General features: G+C 34.7%; 1 protein-coding gene across 2 annotated transcripts; it reads left to right on the top strand.

The window, feature by feature from the left end:
* Positions 1 to 12,119: 12,119 nt before the first annotated feature.
* Positions 12,120 to 21,137, top strand: LOC145042864 (disease resistance protein RPV1-like). 2 transcript variants are annotated; one of them, XM_078991374.1, is made up of 8 exons: positions 12,120 to 12,176; positions 12,953 to 13,593; positions 14,287 to 15,427; positions 15,520 to 15,843; positions 15,921 to 16,787; positions 16,865 to 17,459; positions 17,598 to 17,663; positions 21,062 to 21,137. In XM_078991374.1, exons 2-7 carry the CDS (start codon positions 13,061 to 13,063, stop codon positions 17,660 to 17,662), a joined length of 3,525 nt encoding a protein of 1,174 aa, XP_078847500.1. In that variant the 5' UTR covers positions 12,120 to 12,176; positions 12,953 to 13,060; the 3' UTR covers position 17,663; positions 21,062 to 21,137. The 2 variants fall into 2 exon arrangements, with proteins under 2 accessions (XP_078847500.1, XP_078847508.1); XM_078991382.1 differs by lacking the exon at positions 21,062 to 21,137 and adding an exon at positions 17,740 to 17,904.
* The last annotated feature ends 4,210 nt before the right edge of the window (positions 21,138 to 25,347 follow it).

Here is a 25,347-nt window from a genome sequence, read left to right as displayed (position 1 = left end):
TCAGATTTAGAGTTCTAGGTGGGAGATATGGTTCTCCTGAAGGTGTCAACTTGAAAATGTGTCATCCGGTTCAGGAACTGAGGCAAGCTGGGCCTATTTATATTGCTCCTTTCAAGGTTTTGGCTTGGGTAGGTCAGGTTTCTTATCGCTTGGATCTTCCAGATGAGGTCAATCATATTCACAACACGTTCCATGTCTTTTAGAATTCAACACTAAACTTGAACTATTTAATAAGTTTATCATAGAATTAGAATATGATAAGATTTCATAAGTTTTGAAGTCTAAATGAGAAAGAGGTGACTAACTCAACCACCACACTAGCTCAATTGACGGATTAGTGGTGAAACACCATAATAACTTTAATTCTACTTCTATACTTCAAATTTACTTTTCAAAATCCAGATATCATATATCCTAATTAACTACAGGTTTTATGGGTCCAAAATCCAACCTTTCACTACTTGGAAACTCTGGTCCTTCAAATTTTTAATTTTTTTGTTCAACTCCAATATAAATTCTATTTAAAACCCTAAATATTATAACCTATTAATACTCTTTAATGTTAACATCTTTACAATCTATGTGTAAAGTCTAGTTAATTACATTTAATCAAAAGTCATGTTGTAACTTATATGGTTGAAAAGTTAACCTCTAAATCTCAGAGCTTTTGACCGTAATTCCACCCCATATATTAGTAAAATTTAAATTTGGTTATTAAAATTAACTAAATTTGTAATGTGAATAATTATTATTAATAAGTTAAATGTAATTTTTAATTTAATTTTATAAAAAAAAATAAAAGTAAGGATTAAAATTTTACCCCAAATTACGGGTGTTGCATGATCCCTAATGATTTTATGTTATAAAAGAGAACAATAACTAGATTGATTATTATGATACCTATCATGTATAAGCCACCTAAAACCATAATATTTTTGACTAAAACCATATTATTTTGTCAACAAGAAGGACCATTCGTGTAATTACTCAAGAAAAAGGTATGAAACTGAAAAAGGTATTTCTTCAGTTATCACGCCAACATTGGTTGACCTCCTTTCGAGATGCTCTATGGGAGGAAGTGTATGACCCTGATATTTTGGAGCAAATTCAATCACCGAAGTGGTACTTAAGACCACTAAGCTGATCCAGCAGGTTTGGAGTAGACTCCAGACAAATCAGAGTCGGCAGAAGAGTTATGTCGACAGACACCAGTCAGATTTAGAGTTTTGGTGAGAGATATGGTTCTCCTAAACATGTGATTTGGTTCAGGAAGCAGGGCAAGCTGGGCCCCAGTTATATTAGTCCTTTCAAGGTTTTGGTTCGGGTGGGCCGACTTGCTTATCGCTTGGATCTTCAAGATGAGCTCAGTCAAATTCATAGCATGTTACATGTCTCTCAACTGCGGAAGTGCTTGCTAAATGAGTCCACATTGGTACCATTGGAGGATATTTAGGTGGATGCATGCCTGAATTATATTGAGAAGCCGGTAGCGATTCTGGATCGGAAGATGAAAACCTTAAAGAACAATGATGTCGCGTTGGTGACGGTGCAATGGTAGCACTGTAAGGGTTTAGAGTGGACGTTGGAGCCCAAAAATGAGATGACAAAGCATGAAGTGGAGTTATTTGTGGCCAATGTACTTCGAGGAAAAAGTTTGATTTAAGTAGGGGAGAATTGTGACACTTAGATTTGGGGTATGTTCCTTTTAGCCCTTTTATATTTAATTATCGCATTTTGGTACCTCGAGTAATATGCAGAGCGTACCACGTCATATGCTTAGCGTAATAGCTAAGATGCCAGTATGTGGGGCGACCAGATGGTACGCTTAGCGTACTAAGGTGGAGTTGGATCATAGGAGCGAGGCCTCATACGCTGGGTGTACTAGGATTATGCATGGCATTATAAACATACTTGAAAACCCTAATTTTAGGGTCTTTCACCCTATACAAAGTCCTTAAGTCCCTACGTATGGCCTCTTTACCAGCCTTCATACCTATTAAACCCTAAAAATCTACCTTTAGCCTCCATTGTTGTGTTTTTGAGCTCTTGAGAAGAAGTTGGTATTTGTTTTGCTCATTTTGAAGAGATTGAAGAGGGTTAAAGGTGCATAGCTTGGTGGGAAGCTTCGAGATCCAGAATCATCACTCATTTTGCAAGTCTTTTGAGGTATCAAGTTCATAACTTGGCTTTTGAATGCTTAGATCTCTTTATGTCTTGGTTTTTATCCTTTTGGTCCTTTTGGGGTTGGTTTGATGAGTTAAAACCTTTGAGGGGCTTATTCTTTTAGATATGAGAATGTTATGAGGTTCTTAAGCATAAAGGTGCAAGCTTTATGGGGTTTATAGTCACATGCATGTATTAAGTCACATATTAAGTCCTTTTTAACTATAAGAGCTTCATTAAGCCATATATGCACATAAAGTTACCAATTTTAAGTGATAAATCAACTCAAGGAAGTCAGCCTAGGTTTTAGAGTGAAGACTTTATGGATTAAAAGCTAGAAATGAGATTTGGCAGAATAGGTAAGTACTTTGGGCGTACAAGCTCATACACACCGCATACAAGTCCTAAAGCGAGTACACTTAGCGTACAAGATGAGTATGCCCCGCGTAATCGGATAGATGGGCTTCACAATTTGGATCTTTAGGTTGGGCCATTATTTTAGGCTTAGATGTTTAGGGCTTTTTGGGCCATCTGATTTCTTGTGTTTTTGGGTTGGGAATATCCTGAACTTTGGATTAAGGCCCATGGAAGGGATTTTGGCCGAATTTGGAAAATTAGGCCATGTTTGGGACTTATATGATTATTTTCGTAATTGGGCCATGTTTTGGGCCTTGGGTGGCTATATAGGATTTAGGCCTTTTGGATTATAGGTTTGGGCCTTAGTGTTGGACCAAATTAGGTAAGGGGAAAATGGTCTTTTTACCCTAATTATGGATTGATAGTTATGGATTGGAATCTAATTATTAATTGGATGTTATTTGGTACTGATAGCTCGGGGATTTGTCGGACCAGCAACCAAAGATCTTTTAGTATGATTTAGCAGTTCAAGGTGAGTTTCCTCATTGTAGTTAGCGGGTCGAAAGCACTAATGCTGGCCTACGAACAGTTATGCTAGAATACTAGATGTTTGTGCGACTCTTGTATATGTATGTGCCTGTATGCTTGCGGGGCGGGGCCATATAGTTATTATGTATGCTATGATCAGTTATACTTATATGACTTGTTTATGGGCAGGGCCCATTATGCAAGTTTGGGCAGGGCCGTTATAGTCCTTTTGGGGGGAACCCATTATGCGAGTTTGGGCGGCGCCCGTGATACTTTTTAGGCGAGGCCTGTTATGTGAGTTTGGGCGGGGCCCGTTATACTCTTCGGGCAGGGCCCATCATGTGCTTATTATGCATCGTATGTAGTGTTTTAGGGAATTCAGTAAGCTTTGTGATTACGGTTTTCAGTTTATGTTTCAGGTACTTCGCGTTCCAACGGGAAGGACTCAGGATGATTGTAGATGACATACCAGTTCCGCGTTTTGTGATTTTCTCTGATTTATATGATGATTGATACACATGTTTTATCTAGTATTGTATTGATGATGTTTTTGGAATAGCAATTTTAGTAAATTAAAAATGAAATTTTTGGATCTTATTTTTCAGTCGTTACATTGAAACTTCTAAATAACCCTAGCAAAATCAAAAATCACAAGGTTTGATTACATAACTTATGGCTATTATCGAAAATAGCAATGTACTTTCAAGAACACTTCTTGGAATTCTAGCCTCAATAGTGTGGGTGCCTCTAATGAATCACACCCAAACCTTAGAAAAGCCCTAGGATCGAAAATAAAAAGAGGGGAGGGATTTGAAAATTCCTTGAACTTATGCATGGTTCTTGAGTCTTATGGAGGTCTTTATTTATAGTTGTAGGAAACCCTAATTCGAATTCAAAATAATACTATTATATTGCAATTCAAATTCACTTTTCTTATCAACCAAGGAGGCTAACAGAAGCCCCAAAAAAGGACTCCATAACTGCCCCCTCCTGGGGAGGTTCTAGAATGATTCACAATTCAACTTTTAGGCAGTTACATTCTAACCCTTACAACCATTAATTAATTCTAATTAATCCAGAACAATTAATTAAATTAACTCTAATTAATTCTTAATTAATTATTTCCATTTCTAGTTAATATATTAATCCCATAATATATTAATAAATTATCTCTCTCTCTTAGTATAAATCCAGGCCATTTCCATTTCACTTAATATATCAATTTAGTTAAGAACTCAAACACCCTAATCCAACACAATTAATGTTTAATTTGAAAAATCTAACTTTAACTAATTATTCAAAACTATATTAATACTTTATAAATCGAAATTTCATTTAATTAAAGGTTTCAACATGATTTGGACTAAATAAAATTACATTTAATTGATAATAGTAATCTTATTACATGCTTAAAATCAAACTGCAAATTATTTGAAACCTCCCAAAAATACCACCCAAAAATTTTTGTTTGAAAACTTTACTAAACCATAATATCAAATATCAAAAGATAAAGACCATGACTCATGTATCTCAAAATGTCATAATAACTTTATCAAATCGAAACTAGTGTCAAAATCATATCAAAATATCAGAGTCTATCTCCCAGGCTAAACTATGGTGTGTGCCATGCCATCATCCCGAGTCCTTCCCTTTGCTAGTTGAAGTACCTGAAATCATAAACTGAAATTATAGCATGAAGCTTAGCGAACTCCCCCAAACTACCACATACCATATAATAACAGATAAAGCAACTACTAGGCCTTGCCCACTGCATTGCACCAAAATCCGGAACTAACCACGGCCTTGCCCTCTGCATCGGACCGTAGTCTGGAAACTACATCGGACCAAAGTCTGGAACTAACCATGGCCTTGCCCTTTGTATCAGACCGTATTCCGAAAACTGTATCAGACCAAAGTCCGAAACTAACCAGGGCCTTGCCCTCTGCATCAGACTAAAGTTCGGAACTGACTGAACATAGCATAACATAATCATAACTACTAGCATAAACATATATACTGCATAGTGCATCGAACTGAAGTCCGGAACACATAACACAAAGACATGCTTGAATCACAAAGACATCAAGAACACTGAACTACTACATCGGACCGAAGTCTGGAACTACTGCTAACTAAACGGACCGACATTGTGGCCATAGAATCGTTCCTACTGGAAGGAAGACTCACCTCGTAACGCTGACTGCTGAGATGCAAAATCTGAAACTGTCCGACTGCTACTCTGGAACTCCCTGACTACAAATCCTATAAACACTAAATCAAATATTGATAACTAATCTCAGGGTAAAAAGAATATTTTACCCTGGTCAAAGTCAAGATCCTGGTAAAAGTCAACTTTCAGTTGACCGGACTCACCGAGTTGGGCCGCCAACTCGCCGAGTCCCTATCATTCTTTCTAATCCTCTACATGCTTCTACTTGTTGAGTTTGGAAAAGACTTGACGAGTTCTTCGATACTAACATCGAGTCTAACTTCATCTAACTCATCGAGTTGTATGAACAACTCGTCGAGTTCTCCTTCATCATATGAACTCGTCCAATCTGTGACTCGCCGAGTTGTATGAACAACTCGTCGAGTCTGTTCTTGATGCAAGAAGATTGCCTTGGACTCTTCGAGTTCTAAGAACGACTCATCGAGTCTCATGCATGCCATTACTATACAATCGATTCTCGTGCATCCAATTCATATATTTGGGCTTCTAGGGATGGTTTTACACGTAAAGTTTCCAACTATACATGTATACACAACAGAATGGGGCTAAAACCCCAAAATCATCCAACAATAAGGACTTAGGGTTTGGAACAATGCTATATTTGCATAAAGGTAGCTACATTGAACTTCTAGAGCGCAATAACTGTCACACCCCAAAACCAAGAACGGCGGAAATGTTCCGGGGTGGAGGACGTCATGTACAGTATCACAACAGTGTAAAGTAATAAACAAGCAACAACATCATCCATTGCATTAAAAGTATAGTTTTAATACATATGTGTTCTTTCATTGTAATAAGACACCAAAATATACAATCAAAATAAAAGACGAGTCTTGTCTGTGCTCCGTCTTCTCAAAACCTAGCCATCGTACCTATCTACTGGTGACCTGAGAATACAAGTTATTTTGAAAGCGAGTATCAGCCTAAAGCTACTGAATGCATAAGTATTTAAATGTCATTGTCTTGTTTTGGAAAGCCGTTATGTATGCTATGTAAATCTTTGAATGAAACAGTTGATATAAGTATGGAAACCCTATAAAATCCCTTATTTCCTACTAGTATGAAATGTAGTCTTCTACCAAGACCCGAATGTTTTGTAAGTGAAAATGATAGTTTTTCCTTTCTTTTGACTATTACTAAAAGTACTTAGTCTAACTCATTGTTTATGCGAATGTATCACAAAATAAATGTCACACCCCAAAACCAAGAACGGTGGAAACGTTCTGGGGCGGAGGACGTCATGTAAAGTATCACAACACATTAATTGTAAATAAGCAAACAACATCATCCATTGAATTAAATATATAATTTTAATACAAGCGTGTTCTGTACAGTTATAGACACCAAAAATAATGTAAATCAAAATAATAAGATGAGTCCTGGATGCACTCCATCTTCTCAAAAGCTAGCCTCGGTACCTGTCTACTGATGACCTGAGAATACAAGTTATTTTGAAAGAGTTTATCAACATTAAGTTGGTGAGTTCATAAGTATTTTAGTGTCGTTATTTGTCATCCAAAAACGTTTGAACATGTCTCAAGTGTAATTTTGTAAAATGTAAGTAAATGTTTGTAAGTGTTTGTACAAGTTTGAACCACTCAGAAAAACCTATATTTTCTATTAAGGTAGCCTTCTACCAAGGCTTAACTGTTTTGTATGCTCATTTGTTGTAAAAGTGTGTAATTTCCCAAGTGTAACTATCATTTAACAAAATATAGTTTGTACATTAAAGTTTAAGTGAAGCAATCACTAAAAGTATGTAATGGGTAAATTATTGTAATACTGTAGTGTTGTATTATAGGAACTACTGCTGTACTAACTACCTTAAAACGGATTTATATTAAGGTATCATGTGATAAATTGCACCATACTATTGACTGGTAACAACGACATACGAATGGTCATAATAACGGAATGACCTTTGGCACCCGCAGACCTGCAGGTCCGGCTGTAGCTAGCAGCAAGGTGTAGGATAGTCAATCCAGTATAGATCTATACGCAAACTCACGCTCTCCCTCCAACAGAATTCTGGCTACAACTCGGGCCATGACATTTAAGGCATGCTCCGATACAGTGGATCACAATTGTTAACGTATTCTTGTATATGTAATGTAATGAACTGTTCTAGTAGAGTTGTATATGTTCTTCCTCTAGTATAGTTGTATATGTTCTCTGTCTAGTATAGTTGTATATGTTCTCTTTCTAGTATAGTTGTATAAGTACTCGTAGTAATAACTATTGACTCATGAATGAACCGACTCATTTATCTAGAAATTATAGTAGTATGATCCTATGTTACCCCGATGGTAACTTACTGATGATGTATTGATATGTATGAATATGGAAGTACTTGTATGTCTACACATGTATATTTTATATATAACTAATATTGAAACAACCTTCGGACGGTACCCAAAATCCCACCAGACCACATCCAAATCGAGAAAAAGGAAATAGGGCGGATGGCCTTCCTAAGCCCTTTAAACATTTCTTATATATCTATACATATATGGGCATGCAATTTATAAGAAATAACACAAAGTTTAATAAAAGCATTTGATAAGTAAAAGAGTTTGTAAAACATTTTGAAGTAAAACAGTTTGAACAGTGATAAAATCATTGGTTTTGTAGTTATTAATCGCATGTGATTAATGTAATCACATGTGATTGATGCAACAACTATAAGCATTTAACTTGTATCCCCCCCCCCCATAACAGTATTTAAAACATTTAAAAGTATTTCAAAGGTTAATTAAAGGGGTATGAAACTCACTTGTGGTGAGTGGATTGGATTGAAGTGTCGGATATCGTGCTAGGTGGCAAATGGAGACTTGTTCACACGCACGAGCCTCGTTATCATATAATGAGCATATATATAACTAATTAGCCAAATAATAACTTAATGAAATAAGTTGGGACACTCAGGAACATGTAAACACTTTGTATAAGTGGTTATAGGTCCTAATGGTTGCATCTAAGTTGCTATGGGACAAGGCTAAAGGGGTTTAATGTACCAAAGGGCTTTATATAAGAGTTTACTACCCAATAAACCCCACACAAGGAGTTTACGGTCGTAAACCCTTGAGTTTATGGCCGTGAACTCCAATCTTGGTGGTAATGTGTGTTTTGAAGTGCTAAATGATTTCTAGAATAAGCCTAGCTTGGCGGTTTAATCCTTTGGGTAGTTTAGGGCATAGATAATACTCCTTTGAGGAGTTTACGGCCAAAAGACCATATCCCTTAGAGTTTACAGCCGTAAACTCTCATGGGATGGGTGTTTTAATTCTTTCAAGTCCCAAACACAAGTAGGATAATTTCTAGGCATTTGTTTAAGGCTATGGAGGACCCTAGGCACACTTTGGTGCCCTTATTTGGAGTTTACGGCCCAAGAGTATTCCTTGACCATAAACTCCCTTTAAGGTGTGTTTTTGATGTGTTAGTGTCTCGAAATTAGCTAGAAGTAATTGAGGATTAAAGTCTAAGGCCTTTAGGAGTGATTAGGGCACATTTAAGCCCTTGAATTTGGTGTTTACGGTCCAAGAAACTCTTGGGCCGTAAACACCTAAAGCTATGTGTTCTTGATTGTTTTCTAGCCTTAAATGTACATACATATCATCCTAAGCTAGTTACCTAACAAGGAAATGGGACTAGATGGCCTTTAAGCTTCATTTTGGAGTTTACTCCCCAAGAACGTTCTTGGGCGGTAAACTCCCGAATCTCATATATTTGACATACAATCTATGTTATTAAGCATAAAACAAGCATTAAAACACAACTAGGGAAGTGTACTCACGATTTGGGATGAAAACCCGAAGATCCATGAGAGAGAAAATGGCTTTTCTCTAGTTGGAAATGTGAATAATGAATGAATTTAGTTCAGAAATCTATTTATAGTCTTGAAATATTTTTGGCAGAAAATATTTTTATTCCAGAATTGGACTCTAACATTATGAAGTTTTGGAATGCTCAAGTTTCACAAACCCATGAGCATCCACTCTCCTGATATCTCCTTAAACGTAAACCCTAATGTATACAAACTTATTCGGAAAAGTATAAAATTCATTGAAACTGGACTAGCTTCTACTGAATAGTTAATGTTCGTACAAAATGGAAATTTCGGGTTGTCACAATAAAGTAATAGGAAAATGTACTAATGTAATTGTTATCCTTTTGTATTAGGATTAACACAACATCGCAAAAAGCAAAATGTATAACCTTTGAACATCCATAGATTGTTCAATTTTCCTCTGCAGCTACAGCGGGTGGGAGGAAGTGTTAGTCCCGTAAAGGTACTCCTAATATAAGTATTAACCATAAGCATCCGTAGATGTTCATCAACCTCTGTAGTGAACAGTAGGCCCAAGGAATGGTTAGTCCCGTAAAGGTACACCTACTATAAGTAATAACCGTAGGCATCCGTAGATGTTCATCAACCACTGGTGCTAACAGTTGGGATTCGGAATGGTTGTTCCCGTCTAGATATCCCGTTGAACTGGGATAGGCAGGACAATTTACACAAAAGGTACTAATAAATCATCCTAATGAATCGAGGTACAAGTATCCATGTAAATGTATACAGGAAGATGTATCTACGTAAAGGTACTCATGTAATGTATTCATGTAAGGTACTCATGTAATGTATTCATGTAAGGTACTCATGTAATGTAATCATGTAAGGTAATCATGTAATGTATCCATGTAAGGTACTCATGTAATGTAATCATGCAAGGTACTCATGTAATGTATCCATGTAAGGTACTCATGTAATGTATTCATGTAAGGTACTTATGTAATGTTTAGTGTAGACTCATGAATGAACTGACTCTGATGTTATTCCCGTAATGAACTCTAATATAATAGAGTTTTAGAATTACAGAGTTGTACAAAACCCTAGTGCATCCACTCTCCTGATATCTCCTTAAGTGTAAACCCTGGAATACTCAAACTTATACGGAAAAGTCTGAAAATTTACTGCGACTGTTCTAACTTCTATTGACTTGATAATGTTTGTACATAATGGAAATTCCGAGTTGTCACAATAACATCCAGATCTATGGTTTCCATCCTAAGGAGAGTTCAATTCTCGAGTTTGAATCATATAAAGATCCAAGAGAAACATAAACAAGCATAAATGAGGGTTTAATGGAAGAATGGGCAAGGTGATAACTTTATTACCAGAATATGTAGAAAATGGAAGCTAGATTCTGGATCTCCATTCTCTTCTATTGGTCTTCTTTCCTTCCTTCTCTTCTACAACTTCCAAGCTAGCACAAAACACTCAAGCTCAGCAATGGGGACTAGGATTTACAGAGAAATGCTCTAGATGTGCTGGAGGTTGGGATGGGATGCTATAATGACGTTTAAATAGGGTACAAACCCTAAGATTTAGGGTTTCGTCTAGACTAGCGGACTCACCGAGTCCGGAATGTGGACTCGTCGAGTTCCCACTGAAAACGCGTGCAAATCCCGCCTCTACTCGATGAGTTAGGCTACTGACTCGCTGAGTACCTTTTAAGAAAGGAAAATACTTTTTTTAAATTACATACCAAAAATGGGGCATTGCATTATCAATGGATGATTTCATGAAATTAGTTTTAAAATCTTATAATTCAACACTAAACTTGAACTTTTTAATAATTTTATCATAGAATTAGAATATGATAAGATTTCATAAGTTTGGAAGCCTAAATGAGAAAGAGGTGACTAACTCAACTACCTTACTAGCTCAATTGATGGATTAGTGGTGAAACACCACAAGAACTTCCATTATACTTCTATACTTCAAATTTACTTTTCAAAATTCAGATACGTCTCTCCTAATTAACTAAGTTGGAGGGGAGATAGGGTTTAGGGGTCCAAGATCCAACCTTTCACTATTTGGAAACTTTGGCCCCTCGACTTTTTAATTTTTTGTTCAACTCCAATATCAATTCTATTTAAAACCCTTAATTTGATAACCTTTTAATAACTCTTTAATGTTAACATCTTTACAATTTAAGTATAAAATCTAGTTAATTAGATTTAATCAAAAGTCATATCGTAACTTATATGGTTGAAATGTCAACCTCTAAGTCTCAAGCTTTTGACCTTAATTCCATCCCATATATTAGTTAAAATTTTAAATCTAGTTAATAAAATTAACTTAATTTGGAATGTAATTTAATTTTATAATATATTAGTTAATTTTAAATCTAGTTATTAAAATTAACTATATTTGGAATGTAAATAATTATTATTAATAAACTAAATATAAAATTTAATTTAATTTTATAAAAAATTACAAGTAAGGATTAAAATATTCACCAAAATTCGGGTGTTGCATTAACCCTAATGATTTTATGTTATAGAAAAAGAACAATAAGTAGATTGAAGCCACCTAAAACCATATTATTTTTTACTAAGACCATAATATTTTGACAACAAGAAGGACCATTCATGTAATTACTCTAGAAAATCAAATATCAAACTGAAAAAGGAAATATCCTGGAACAAAACCCAAAATCCTGTCTCACTTCTGTCGTTGTCTCCATTCCTTTCTCGTTGACTCGCCGTATAACGGCCAACTTCGCGCTGTTCGCTCTGGATTTTTCACTCGAAGTCCTTCTCGATGGCGCCGCTGTTAGATCATCTGCTATTCTCATTGCTTCAGGTATCGCTGTAGCTCTGTAGGCTGATAACTGTGAATGAACATTCTTTCATGTTAGATTCACATGTTGTTAGGAAATTATATCTTATTAATTAAAGATCACATCATCATCATTTGCTTTTTTCATTAATTAGGGATTGAAATTTCGATTATTTCAGCTGGGATAGAACAGCGTTTAACATTGACTTCCTTGATTCCTATATATCTTCAAACGCACAGACACAATGAAGAAGCTAGATCCGAAACCATAATGTAATGCTTCCTTTATTAGCTAAGCTGAATTATAATATTGTTTTGAGCTACAGAATGGTTAAGTGATTTCTTTGTAGATTTAGTGATAGAAGAATTCACATTTCAAAAGATTGTTCTTTTGTTAATTCCAGTCACGGATAAAAGACCAAGTAAAGAAACTTATTTTTTCTTGTGTTTGGGTCTTTTAATTGATTGTTCATGTACAGTAAAAAACTGGAATTACCAATATATTTTGCAGTTCCTTTCATGGGATGATTTTGATTTGTTTGAGGATTACTTAACTGAACTTTAGATCGAATTTGCTTAGAAAATATGTAGGGATGTCTATGGTGAGTTAAGGGCTGTTTGTTTACCTCTTATTGTCTCTTAGTTAGAGGCAGATCTGAATCTTTTCCATTCAGGGCGTTTGTTTAGCTTTTAATTTTAAATCTGAATCTGAAATTTATATCTTATTCGGTCAGACATGTTACTTAACTGGAAAACAAACAGGTCAACCAATCAAATTAACTAAGTACTGATTTTTAAACAATTCCCATCTAAATGTTATGGTGATTCTATATCCATACATAGCTGTATATGTGTTGGTTCTTTTAATTTGTTTCTTATATTCGAAGCATATTAAATTCACATAAAAAGTTTGGAGGTGCATATGTTTTGTCACATTAACACTTAATTTTTTTTGTAGAAAATAAGGTATCATGGTTGAGGTTTAAATTGTTTGATTAGACATAAGTTGCATAGTTATTAACATATTAATAAATTTGATTTTTTTGTAGAGACATCTTGCATGGGATATTGAGATTGAGCCAGAAGTGAGGAAAGCATGGGTAAAAAAGCATCAAGGTTATTAGGAAGGGTGAAGGGTCAATAACCCATAAATCATAATGGTTGTTCTCCATGAAATTTCGGAAAGAGGTTCATCTTCTTCATCAACTCATGGTCATAGATATGACGTATTTTTAAGTTTTAGAGGTTTTGACACTCGTAATAGTTTCACTACTTACCTTCATAAGGCCCTCATTGATGCCAATATCACTACCTTCTTGGATAATGAAGAGATTGAAATTGGGGAAGATCTGAAACCAGAGTTGGAGAGTGCAATTAAAGCGTCTAGGGCTTTTGTTATCGTGTTGTCCAAGAATTATGCTACTTCCACATGGTCTCTTGACGAATTGGTGTTGATCCTTGAGCAACGTATGACCTCCAACCATATTGTTATACCTATATTTTATCACGTTGATCCTACACATGTCAGGAAGCAAGAAGGTAGCTTTGGAGATGCAATGGCTAAGCATACAAAGATGATGGAGGCAGAGACAAATGAAAATAAAAGAAGTAAATGGGCTCAAAAGATGGACCGATGGAACAATGCGCTTAGAGAAGTTGCTGATTTAAAAGGGAAGCACATAAATGGCAGGTAACTATATGTTCTTATCCGTATTTCACGAATTTTTAATATTGTTTAATTAACAAATGAAAACTCGATATCACCTTCTCCTTTTGGATTTCAATACGTTTCTTCATAATCATCAAATACGCATATATTTTAGGGCAACCCTCAGAAAAACCGAACCTATTTTCATCAAACCCTTAAAAAAGGCTAATATTATTGTTTTTTACTGTGTTAAAACCCTTATATTTTCTGAAATTGTCTAATGTAACAAATGTGCTCCACATTTATTATTTGATCATAAATTAATTCATTAAGATGAACCATTTTTAAGGATTTATATGCTGTTTATTAATAAACCAAAAGTCTTAATACATTTACTATTTTTTATGTCATTCTACCATGATAGCATGCCATCCTTTGTTATGATATTCTAAAGGTCTTACATGTAACTAGCAAAGGTTAACTTATAAGTATTCACTGACATTATGTTCCGATTCATGCAAAACCACATCGGTTGGTGATTTCGTAGATACACATTAGATGCTTATATGGTTAGAAGTACAAATATGATAATAGTTATGATGTGAAAAAATTAAGTAAATAGTAGCTTATTATTATACAATTTAAATTTGGATCTTTAGATTAAATCTAAATCTCTACTACAACATGTTAGTTTATGGATTGTGTTTTGTGGTTCTAACTAGTATCCAATTCCAGGATAGAGGTGGATCTTATTAATGAAATTGTTAAGGACATCTTCCTTAAATTACGCATATCATCAAGGTTTCCACTGCCACAACTTATTGGGATGGACAATTCCATTAAATTCGTCACTTCATGGTTGAAAGATACATCCTCACATACGGGAGATGTACTCACTATTTTGGGTTTGGGTGGGATCGGCAAGACGTCTTTAGCCAAATCAGTCTATGTGTTACATTCTAATGAATTTGATACAAGCAACTTCATTGAAGATATCAATAGGAGATGTGATGAAAAATGTAATGGATTGATTGATGTACAAAAACAACTCTATGATGACATTTCAAGATCAAGCTCGGTTCAAGTTCGTGATGTTTCTATATACACCTCAATGATAGAGAATGCATTCCACCGTAAGAAGGTGTTTCTAGTTCTAAATGATATTGGCAGTCTCAACCAGTTAGATGCTTTACTTGGAAGCAAAGGTTTGCATCCAGGAAGTAAAGTCATAATAACAACAAAGGACAGATGGTTGACACAGAGTTGTTCACTATTCAAAACGAACATTAAACCCAAGTATGCGGAGCACAAGCTTGAAGGTTTATCTATGATTGAATCACAAAAACTTTTGTGTTATCATGCATTTATGTGCAATGATCCGAAGCTAGGTTATGAAGAGGTGTCGGAAAATCTTGTGAAGTATTGTGAAGGACATCCAATGGCTCTAAAAGTTTTGGGTAGGTCTCTACATAATCGAGATGTAACTTATTGGGAGGGATACATAGACAGGCTAAAGAAAGAAAATGATTCCCCTATAAATAATGTCTTGAGAATGAGTTTTGACTCTTTGCCATCAAAAAATGATAAGGAGTTGTTTAAGCATATTGCTTGTATTTTTGTTGGAATGGGTAGAGATGTTACTCTAACAATCTTAGAGGCATGTGATATAGAGACAAGATCTGGGATCACAAATCTTATTGATAGATTCTTACTTAGTATCATATGGAATCAAGAATTGATGATTATGCAATTGGTGATGCATCAGTTGGTTCAAGAGATGGGAAGATTTGTGGTACGTGAAGAATCACTTTACAAGCCATGGGAACGAAGTCGATTATGGGCTCATGAGTCATTCAGAGTGTTGAAACAAAAAAAGGTAAGAGGTTGTGTATACATTTTATAAAGCATTTTGTTCTGCATAAATATCAATAACAATTTAAAATAATTTTGCATCCTTTTTCTTTTTAGGGTAGGGAAAATGTTCTAGGCCTCACCCTTGACATGAAAATGCTCGAGAAAGAGAAGTTACATGAATCACTTGAGATAGAAATAGATGCATTGAGTAAGATGGATAGTCTAATGTTGCTACAACTTAACTATGTGCATATAACCGGATCTCACAAGAATTTTCCAGAAGAATTGAAATGGTTGTGTATGCATGGATTCCCTATGAAGGCTATACCTTCAGACTTACCGATGGTGAATCTGGTTGCTCTTGACATGTCATATAGCAATATGGAATCGTTTGGCGTTTGTTATGGTAATCCACAACGGCTTCGGAGGAAGCAAAAGGTGACTTATCTTCATTAGTTACTTTTCCATGTTAAGTTGATGAAATTGACTTCTATTTTAACTTGATCCTGTCTCAGAAAATGCTTGGATCGTGCTCAAAAGATAAAAAGTTGTTTGGATCGTTGAAGATTCTTAATTTAAGTTTCTGTGAACAACTTCGTAGTCTTTGTTGCTTTGAACAGCTCCCAAAAATTGAGAGGTTGATGCTTAGAGGTTGCATTGGCTTGCGTGAAGTTTGTGAATCGATTGAGCAATGTGTTGAACTTGTCTTCATCGATCTAAGCTACTGCAACAAGCTTAAAAAATTTCCAAGAAACATAACCATGTTAAAGAAAGTTAAAACATTCGTGCTAAATGGATTTCGTCTCGATGAATCTCATAACGAGATGAAAAATATGGATTCAGCTGAAAAGCTTGAGGCTATTCCAAGTGATTTCAAGTTCTTTATGGTTCCTTTACCAAGATGTTTAGTAAGCTTGTCACTTGCAAATAATAATTTGTCTACCGAATCCTTTCCCATGGACTTCAGTTGTCTATTCCTGTTAGAAGAATTATATTTAGATGCCAATCCTATCGTTTCCCTGCCTAATTGTGTGAGAAGCCTTCCTAGGCTTAACAGACTTAGTATGGTACAATGTAATATGCTGACATCAGTAGAGCATCCTCCACATACATTGAAATTTATGCAACTCCATTTTGATTCTAGTAAGCATGTGCTACGAAAAGTTGTATTTGATCCACAAATGTCCCCACTCTTGTTCCTAATAGACTGGAAGATGTTAGCACCTTCTTATTTTGAAATTGAGGGCATGGTGAAAATCGAATCATTTGGAGTTGTTGAGGAAAAGGTATTACATAGTTTGGGCTGGACTAAGCTAGACTTCCTTATTTTAAGTCGTTTCAGAAGTTATCTTGATGATAGAATAGAGGAATCTTTTATCCAGGTTTGCTTTATTTTAGTATATGCCTTTGTGTGATTATGCATGTATATATAATTAATGAAGGTTGTTGTATTTGGCAGATGTATTATGAATTTGGAATATTCAGCACAATTTATGGAGGTGAAGAAATGCCGAATTGGATTGTAGATAGACGCTTAGGGTCATCAATGTCATTTACAATCCCATCATCTCCAAACAAGCTCAGAGGATTGAATTTCTGTTGTGTGCTGAGATCTCGATATCTGGATTACGACTTCTTTTATTTGCCAGTGATCATAATTCGTAATATTACAAAGAACCGCATATGGAAATACCAACATTACATTCGCAGAGTCGATGTTATTGGAAAGTGTGTGACATTGTTAAGCCATTGGATGTTTGGGCTGAATGATATGGAATGTGGTGATCAGATTACTATTACCATGAGCCCAGAACCACTTCATGTTGAGTGTGGGGTGACTTTTGTTTATGATGATGATGGAGACATGGATGATGAAGAAGAAGATGCATTGAGTTATTATAAGTCCTGGAATCACATTATTGGTGGAGATTTGAGTGTATTTCAGTTAACAACAGGAGAGTACATTCTAACCATATGGCGATTTTTGCTGACTGAAATTGATATTCGTGTACAATCATTAGAGTCTTTGTATGGAGATGGTGCCCACTTTAAAGGTAGATATCATTCTTTTGTATCACTTCTTATATATCTAGAGCTGATTTAACTAAAATGATAAAGTTTTGATGATGAATAAATCATGGTTTGATTTTCTGCAATCACTTTCAAATTTGTAATCAGTTTCTTTTTATTAGATGAGGTAGTGCAATTCAGGGCTCTCTCTCAAAGGAACTCTGGCATACTGGATGATGGCCCCTAAGGTACTTTTATATCCCGAAATCTAACTATCACAAGCTCATTTCTAATAAATTTTCACATAAATAAATAACTCTACAGCTCTGCGATTCTAAGGAAGCAAGCAGGTATTCTTTTAGGTTTGTTTCATTGTTTTCTAATTAATGGCAATGAAGGGGCATTTTGTTTTAGTATTTTGTTATCTCAAAGAGTTGGATAGTCTAAACGTTCATGTTAAAAAATTTACCAATAGTGGGTTGGATGTATTTTGTTTATATGTATTTATCTCCTCTACCAAAAACACAGCCTATTACACAACAGAGTTGACTATATAATACAATTTTTTGGGTAATTAAACTAATCTTATGGTCAACAGTTACTAATGTTAGAAATCAAATACATATGGCTCAAAATACACCCAAATAGAAAAGGTAGAATGAAGATATAAACACTTAGTTTTGGGGACTTCTTCTCTCTGCTGTATTCAAAACAAACGAAAAGTACAATCTATAAATACGAAAGCTTCAAAATAAATAGGATAAAACAAAACGAACTTCCTAAACTAATGGATAGACTTCCCAGTAAAAGCTAACCCACGTTTACCTAATTATATGACACCAAGTCACACTTTATTATCCACTAAAACCTAGTCAACATAAACAAATCAAAACTACCGTTAACCATGCAAACTCATTACTCCTTAAACGACCTGTAACCCATGAACGAAACCTGATTAACCCAACAATCACCCCCTTAATCGGTTTCGTCATACCATTTGTTCACAGCAGCCATTAATCACCATCTTTTCAACTTCAATCTCGACCTTTCCGAGACATCCGACCACCACCTCAGTCACGTCCTAATTCTTCACCCAATTATGACTTTTCCCGAACATCCGACCTTCACCTTGGTCATGTCCAAAGTCCTTTATATCCGACTGTTGTTTGTCACCGCACAGAATCTGTTTTCACCTAACACTTCTGTGAAACGAGAGCCGTCTTCCACCAATCAAGAAAACAAAGCAACCTGCTTTTCCCGTCTTCTTTCACCTGCAAAAATGAAACAAACCCAAAGTCACCTGCTTTGATGGATCTTTTCCGTTTGTTTTCTCAAACATCTTCGGTAACTCTCTCCATTTTCTGGTGACATACCCACAACCTACCGCTGGAATTGCCTTTGAATATGATACATCTCTTTGATCTCAACTAATAGCTACAGACTGTCTGTGTTTGGTCACCCCCGTCATCTCGAACGGTATTCCCCGTCTCCTCACAACAATTATCCACCTCGAAAAAACTTTTCCTTCTTCGTCTTTTGCTGTTAAGGAGTCCCAAAACAACCTTTGTTGTCTTGAACTTTCTTGTGTGATTAGACCTTCATTTTTTTTTTCTGCAACAAGAATCACTGCCAAACACTCCGCTTCCGCTGCAATGGCAGCCCCACACCCGAAGGCTCCTCCTCTTCGAAAGTAGGGGTGTCGAACCGGTAAAATTTTCGGGTTTCGGGTAGAACAGGTCGGGTAGAACGGATATTTCCTTCAGAAAATAATACCTGATACCCGACCTATATTGTAATTCGGGTTTTCGGGTGTCGGGTATTCGGCTTTGAGGTCGGGTCGGGTAATTATCGGGTATAACCGAAAATTTATTAAATGACACTTATTGATAATTTTTTTTCTTTATTTTTTTATTTTTACATGTTGGTTTGTTTAATAAAGAATCGGGTAGGAAAATACTTCATACAATTAATAAGTATATATATATATATATATATAATAACAATATAAATCATTATAATATGTTATGTACTTTTTTAATTTCATTCCACGCGATAGTGAGAAACTGAGAATTGTGATGACGGTTCACGACTTCAGCTTCAGCGTCGCATTCCCTTTGCAAGTTTGCGTCGACTGTCGATCATAAGAAGGAAACGAAGGGTTTTGTTTTATTTGAAGTGTACGTATGTGACTGCATTGTATATTTGGTATTATTTAAAAAAATGAATTCGGGTATTCGGGTATACCCGAAAATAAATATTCATACCTAAAACCCGACCTATATTATTATCGGGTTAACCTATTACCCGAATGTTCATACCCGTTACCCGTTCTACCCGACCCATATTCGGAACGGATCGGGTGGGTAGAACGGGTTTCGGGTGTTTTCGACAGGCCTATTCGAAAGTCGACTCTCAAACTAGCCTTCATCAACCTTAGGCTCTAATACCAAATGTTAGAAATCAAATACATTTGGCTCAAAATACAACTAGAAAGAAAAGGAAGAATGAAGATATACATACTTAGTTTTGGGGACTTTTTCTCTCTGTGTATTCCAAACAAACGAAAAGGACAATCTATAAATATGAAAGCTTCAAAATAAATAGGATAAAACAAAACTAACTTCCTAAACTAATGGATAGACTTCCCCGTAAAAGCTAACCCACGTTTACCTAATTATATGACACCAAGTCACACTTTATTATCCACTAAAACCTAGTCCACGTAAACAAATCAAAACTACCGTTAACCATGCAAACTTATTACTCCTTAAACGACCCGTAACCCATGAACGAAACCTGATTAACCCAACAACTAATATATATATATATATATATATATATATATATATATATATATATATATATATATATATATATATATATATATATATATATATATATATATATATATATATATAGAGAGAGAGAGAGAGAGTCAAGATCAAATAAGAAGGAAATTTTTGGTAGGAATGTAAGAAGTTTTTTTTCTACATATTTTTTTCGCGAACAAACAAAATAAATCATTAGATGATTCATTATTTGTAAGATGATTCACAAGAAAAAATTCTCAAAAAAACATATCGATGATTCATTTATACAATGATTTTGTTGTTATTCACTAAAATTATCATAAAAATTTTTTTTTTCTTAATTACTTAAAAATGAATCATAAAGATGTTTTTTTGAAAAAAATTTCTTGTGAATCATATTATAAATAAATAATCTAGTGATTCATTTATTTTGTTCGTATAAAAAATATCTAGAAAAAAAACTTCTTACCTTCCTACCAAAAAAAATTTCTTACCGGATCAAGGAAAGAATATCATCCAAAACCACATAAGAATGCCCCGTATCTTTTGCTCTATCCTAGTTATAACTTATGTGTAAAAAAAAACTATCTACCTCTCGTCGTAAGAACCTTTTAAGCTTCCATATGTTTGTATATGCTCATCATGCTTTAAATTCTGACTCAAACTTTGAAAGATACAAGGAAAAAAAGGGAATTTTGAGAGCTAATCAAAATAACTAGAAAGCTGAATGTTATCCTTTATGTTGGTATATGTAGTTATTTACGTCCTTGAAGAAAAATAACTAAATGAACAAGAGGATGTCTTTTGATATATCTAACCTATTGTAAATTCCACAGGGTATAACAAGAATTACCTACAGAGAAAAATTCCTGGGAGCACTTGGATATGCAAGTTTCATTAAAGAACAGGATCAGTCAAATGCAACTCAAAAAAACTTGTGTTTCATTTGCCAAATAAACAAAGTGATATTTCCAAAAGTCCTATTGTAAACATTTTTTTCTGATCGTTAAATCGGAAAAACTATCTGAGTATTCCGACCATCATGGCAGAAAATGAAACTCACAAATTGCAATATTTTGTGTCATCCAAAATGGTGAGACAAGACGGGACTAGGTTTGGGAATGAGACAAGAATTGTAATTTTTTGTTCCATAAAAAAGATGAAAGAAAGGGATGTTTTTTTTATGGATACCTCTATTATGACCAAACAGGTGTATATAAACCTACATAACTATAAACAAATAATCAAAATATAAATTCACATGAGAATTGCTAAAACCGTTAATTGTTGATATGTGTCTTAATCAATCTGAAAAGATTATGTTGAATCCAAGATGTTTCGAAATTGCAAAATGTTACACTAAACTAGGGGTGTCAATTTATGGCACGACACGACAAAAATACACGACACGAAACGAAATCGGGACGAAATCAAAATTTGAATTCGTTTTTGTGTCGTGATTGTGTCAAGTTTAAAAAACACGATGTCGTGTCGTGTCGTGTTCGTGTTTACAAATCCACACAAAATTAACACGATTGAGCATGTATTTGTCGTGTTTTCGTGTTTGTCGTTTTTATCGTGTTATATATGATTAAATATGAATTAAATAAAATAATAGTTATGTAATATTATCTTTGTCATGTCGTGTCGTGTTGTCGTTTTTTAATTGTTTCGTTTTCGTGTTAGTGAAAAGAAACACGACATCGTGTCGTGTCGTGTTCGTGTTACAAAAAACCTTGTCGTGTCGTGTCGTGTCAGACAAAAACACGACACGACGGCCCGATTTGACAGGCCTACACTAAAGCTAAGACTACTAGGTGTGATAACACCAAATGTAGAAATGAGCAACACCAAATAACATGGGATTACACATTATATTTTCTATTTCTTTTGTTATTTTATTTAATGTTTTTAATTTATATTATTTTAATTTGTTTTATTTTTTTCTATTACTTTATATATTTCTAATTCGTTTTTTTTATTTATGTCATGTATCTATAAAAAACATATAAATTAATAAAACGTAATCGAATTAAATATTAAATACCATACAAACCAAAAAAACATTGAAAAAAAACACATGATAGTCGTAATAATTTAAAAAAAAAAAAAAAAAAAAACACCGATAAACTATTCTTTGCCCAAGTATTCGCTCTCGATCTTTTCCTTAGCTCGTCTCAGTGGTAAATTTTCTTCGTTTGTCGTAAGAATTGCAAAATCCTTCGATATACGATCTTCTTCGGCTTCTTTATGAAGGAAATCCAAATTCTCCCGTTGTAATTCATATTTTTTATTTGCGATTTCTGTGTGGCCGTTAATTTTTTTTTTTCATTTTGTCTTGCTCTCGAAGCCGACTTTCATTCTCCTACGCATGTCGTTGCGCGCGCTTAGCTTTGTCGCGCCCCATTGGTCGTTGTGGCAGAGAGATTTCCTCGATGTCATCAAACTCGTTCGGGATTTCATCGGTGTCCGCGTTGAGGTCGATGTTCGTGTGTCCGTTGGAAACGTCAACCGAATCAGAACCACGAGACCTTTTTGATTATTGTTCCGATAATGTTGGCGTTTTCATCCATTTTGGATCTTTCCTCACTACCTCCCATTTTTTTTCATACTTAAATACGTGCCCCATTTGCACGTGATATTCCTCCCTCGCGGCTGTAAACACATCAAAATCATTGGCACCACTTTGACGTTGCGAAGAAACTTTGTTGTATATGGAATTGAATTTGGTGCACTTCCGACTAATTTGAGTCTATTTGCCACTAAGCATATCATTATTACGATATGTGTCACCCTTGTTCCCCATAGTTGGATGTTTTGAAATACCGCACCAAGCCACCACTAACGCATGCTCTTCCTCCAGTGTCCACCATGTTGGAGGTGCTTCTGTTACGTCCGTCCCGACAATGACCTCTTTCCCTTTCTTTTTTCGTTTTCCTTTTTTCCCGATGCTTTCTGACTACCCCTGGCTTGCGTCTCGACAACGAGTTCTTGCATGGGTGTGGGTTGTGTGACTGTTTGGCGCATGGGACCGAATGTGTTAAAAAGGTTTTGTTGAATGTTTGCATTTTGCTACATAAATGGTGAGTTAGAGAATTGTAGCAGGGGTGAGGCTGGATTGAAAAAATTGCCGGAATATGGAATTTATGGTAAGTTTTGGGAGTTTAGAAGGTTCATGTATCCCTCATATCCCGCAAAACCTAATGGAGTGGATGTGTTTGTCTTCGGAGGAGTGGTATTCGGGTTTTAATCAATAGTGGTTTTTTTTGTGTTGAATGAAATAGAGATGGATATAGAGAAATAGAGATATATATAGAGAAATAGAAGTGTAATAAAATGAGATAAATGTATTGACATAGTTAAATTAAATTAAGCAGTAATTCTTTTTTCCATTTGACCGTCAAACAGTAATTTTACCGTTTTTCAACGGCACAAATTGCACAACGGTCACATTTTTTGACGTTACGACTCATTACCACGGTAACGCCTAATGGCGTAACGCGCTTTAACGGCTACCTGGGGAAGTGTTCCCCGTTATGGCGCTGTTAAAGACGCTTCCCATGTAAGATAATGCGGAACACGCTGCCCACACCGGACTCTCTTAAAAAAATATCAAAGCTTATATCAATTCCCTATTGGTCATATTTGTTATTATAACAATTAACTGAGATAATTAAAACCCAGTTGTAGAAAATGATTACTTTAAGAGGTTGGAGAATTAATAATAGAAAAATCGTTTCGTTTATCATTTAAATGGAAACGTATTTATGATTAAAAAATCGAGTTACACATATAACTCCAAACCTACTATATGGATGTCATTTTTTTAAAGTTTTTTTTGTGGATTATTATGAATAAAGCAACTTTAGTAAACATTTAGAATTACTTAGATAAGCATGTAACACTTTAGATATCTTTGGTGCAACACCGCGCTAACTTATTTTTCGAGTTTTTTCAAATTGTTATGTTTGGCAAACCAAAAAGCATGATATAAACAAAATTCTTGGATTGGTGAATAGTGACGACAAGGATTTTCCCCTCCGATTGACTATATCAAGTGTAAGAATAAAATCAATAATTAAATCAGATTAAAAAATATATGTTTAACTGTGTACGAAATCAAAAAGTGTATCGCAGTCTATGAAAACACAAAATTTACATAATATTCAAAAACAAGAAAAAAAAAATTAACAGACAAGAAATCGAAATTATATAATCATTAACATTCTCAGATAAAAGTATTACATAGATTCAAAACAATAAATAAATAAAAAATTGCATCAGATTCAAACAAAAAGGAATGAAACTATCATGATGTCATAAAGAAAACCCTTTGTGGTCAACACATATGATTGGAAGGGGGATAAGCTAGACTTAATTATCGATTATGGAATTCCATCATGCTAATGGTTTAAAAGTTTTAAACTTTTAAAACAGATTCAATTTTTAAGGTATTTTATCAAACATGTAATAGCATCTTAACATAGACCACCTAAAAGCAATTAAACTCGTTCTTTGAAACCGACCCAAGCATCAAAATTTTAAAAAAAAAGTTGAAATGAATTGTTCCATGTAAAATTATATAAGCATCAAGATTACCAAACAACTCATCCTAAAATAAGCATCAACCTATTTGGAATCCAAATAAAAATCAAATATGTATTAGAAAAAATAAACCGTATGCAATTAAAAAACGATTGAGCAAATGTATCGAGTATTTACAAATTCTTGCGCCATTAACCCCCAATAACAACCACGACTTGACCTCCTTTAACTTAGGGTTCTTGCTAGCGCAGGATATGCAAAAATTTGAAAGGATCGTCGCCCGGCCTCCATGGCCTGGTGTTTATCGCAAGAATCCTACAACATACACACACACACACACACACATATATATATATATATATATATATATATATATATATATATATATATATATATATATATATTGGTTCATGTGAGACGGTTTAATTTTGTAAGACCGTTAGATACATTTTTTTATTTTTTTTATTTTTTTATTTATTTTTATTTTTTTTAATTAATTCAAATTCTGAAAAATAATATTTAAAAAAAGAATTTTTGGATTTTTCCATTTATTCTGCATTTTAAAGTTATTTTTTAG

Source organism: Lactuca saligna, chromosome 1 (genome assembly GCF_052625555.1).
Source record: "Lactuca saligna cultivar CGN05327 chromosome 1, ASM5262555v1, whole genome shotgun sequence".
NCBI classification, from domain to species: Eukaryota; Viridiplantae; Streptophyta; class Magnoliopsida; order Asterales; family Asteraceae; genus Lactuca; species Lactuca saligna.
The sequence above is the reverse complement of the archived record's forward strand: the minus strand, read 5'-3'. Positions and strand labels throughout refer to the sequence as shown.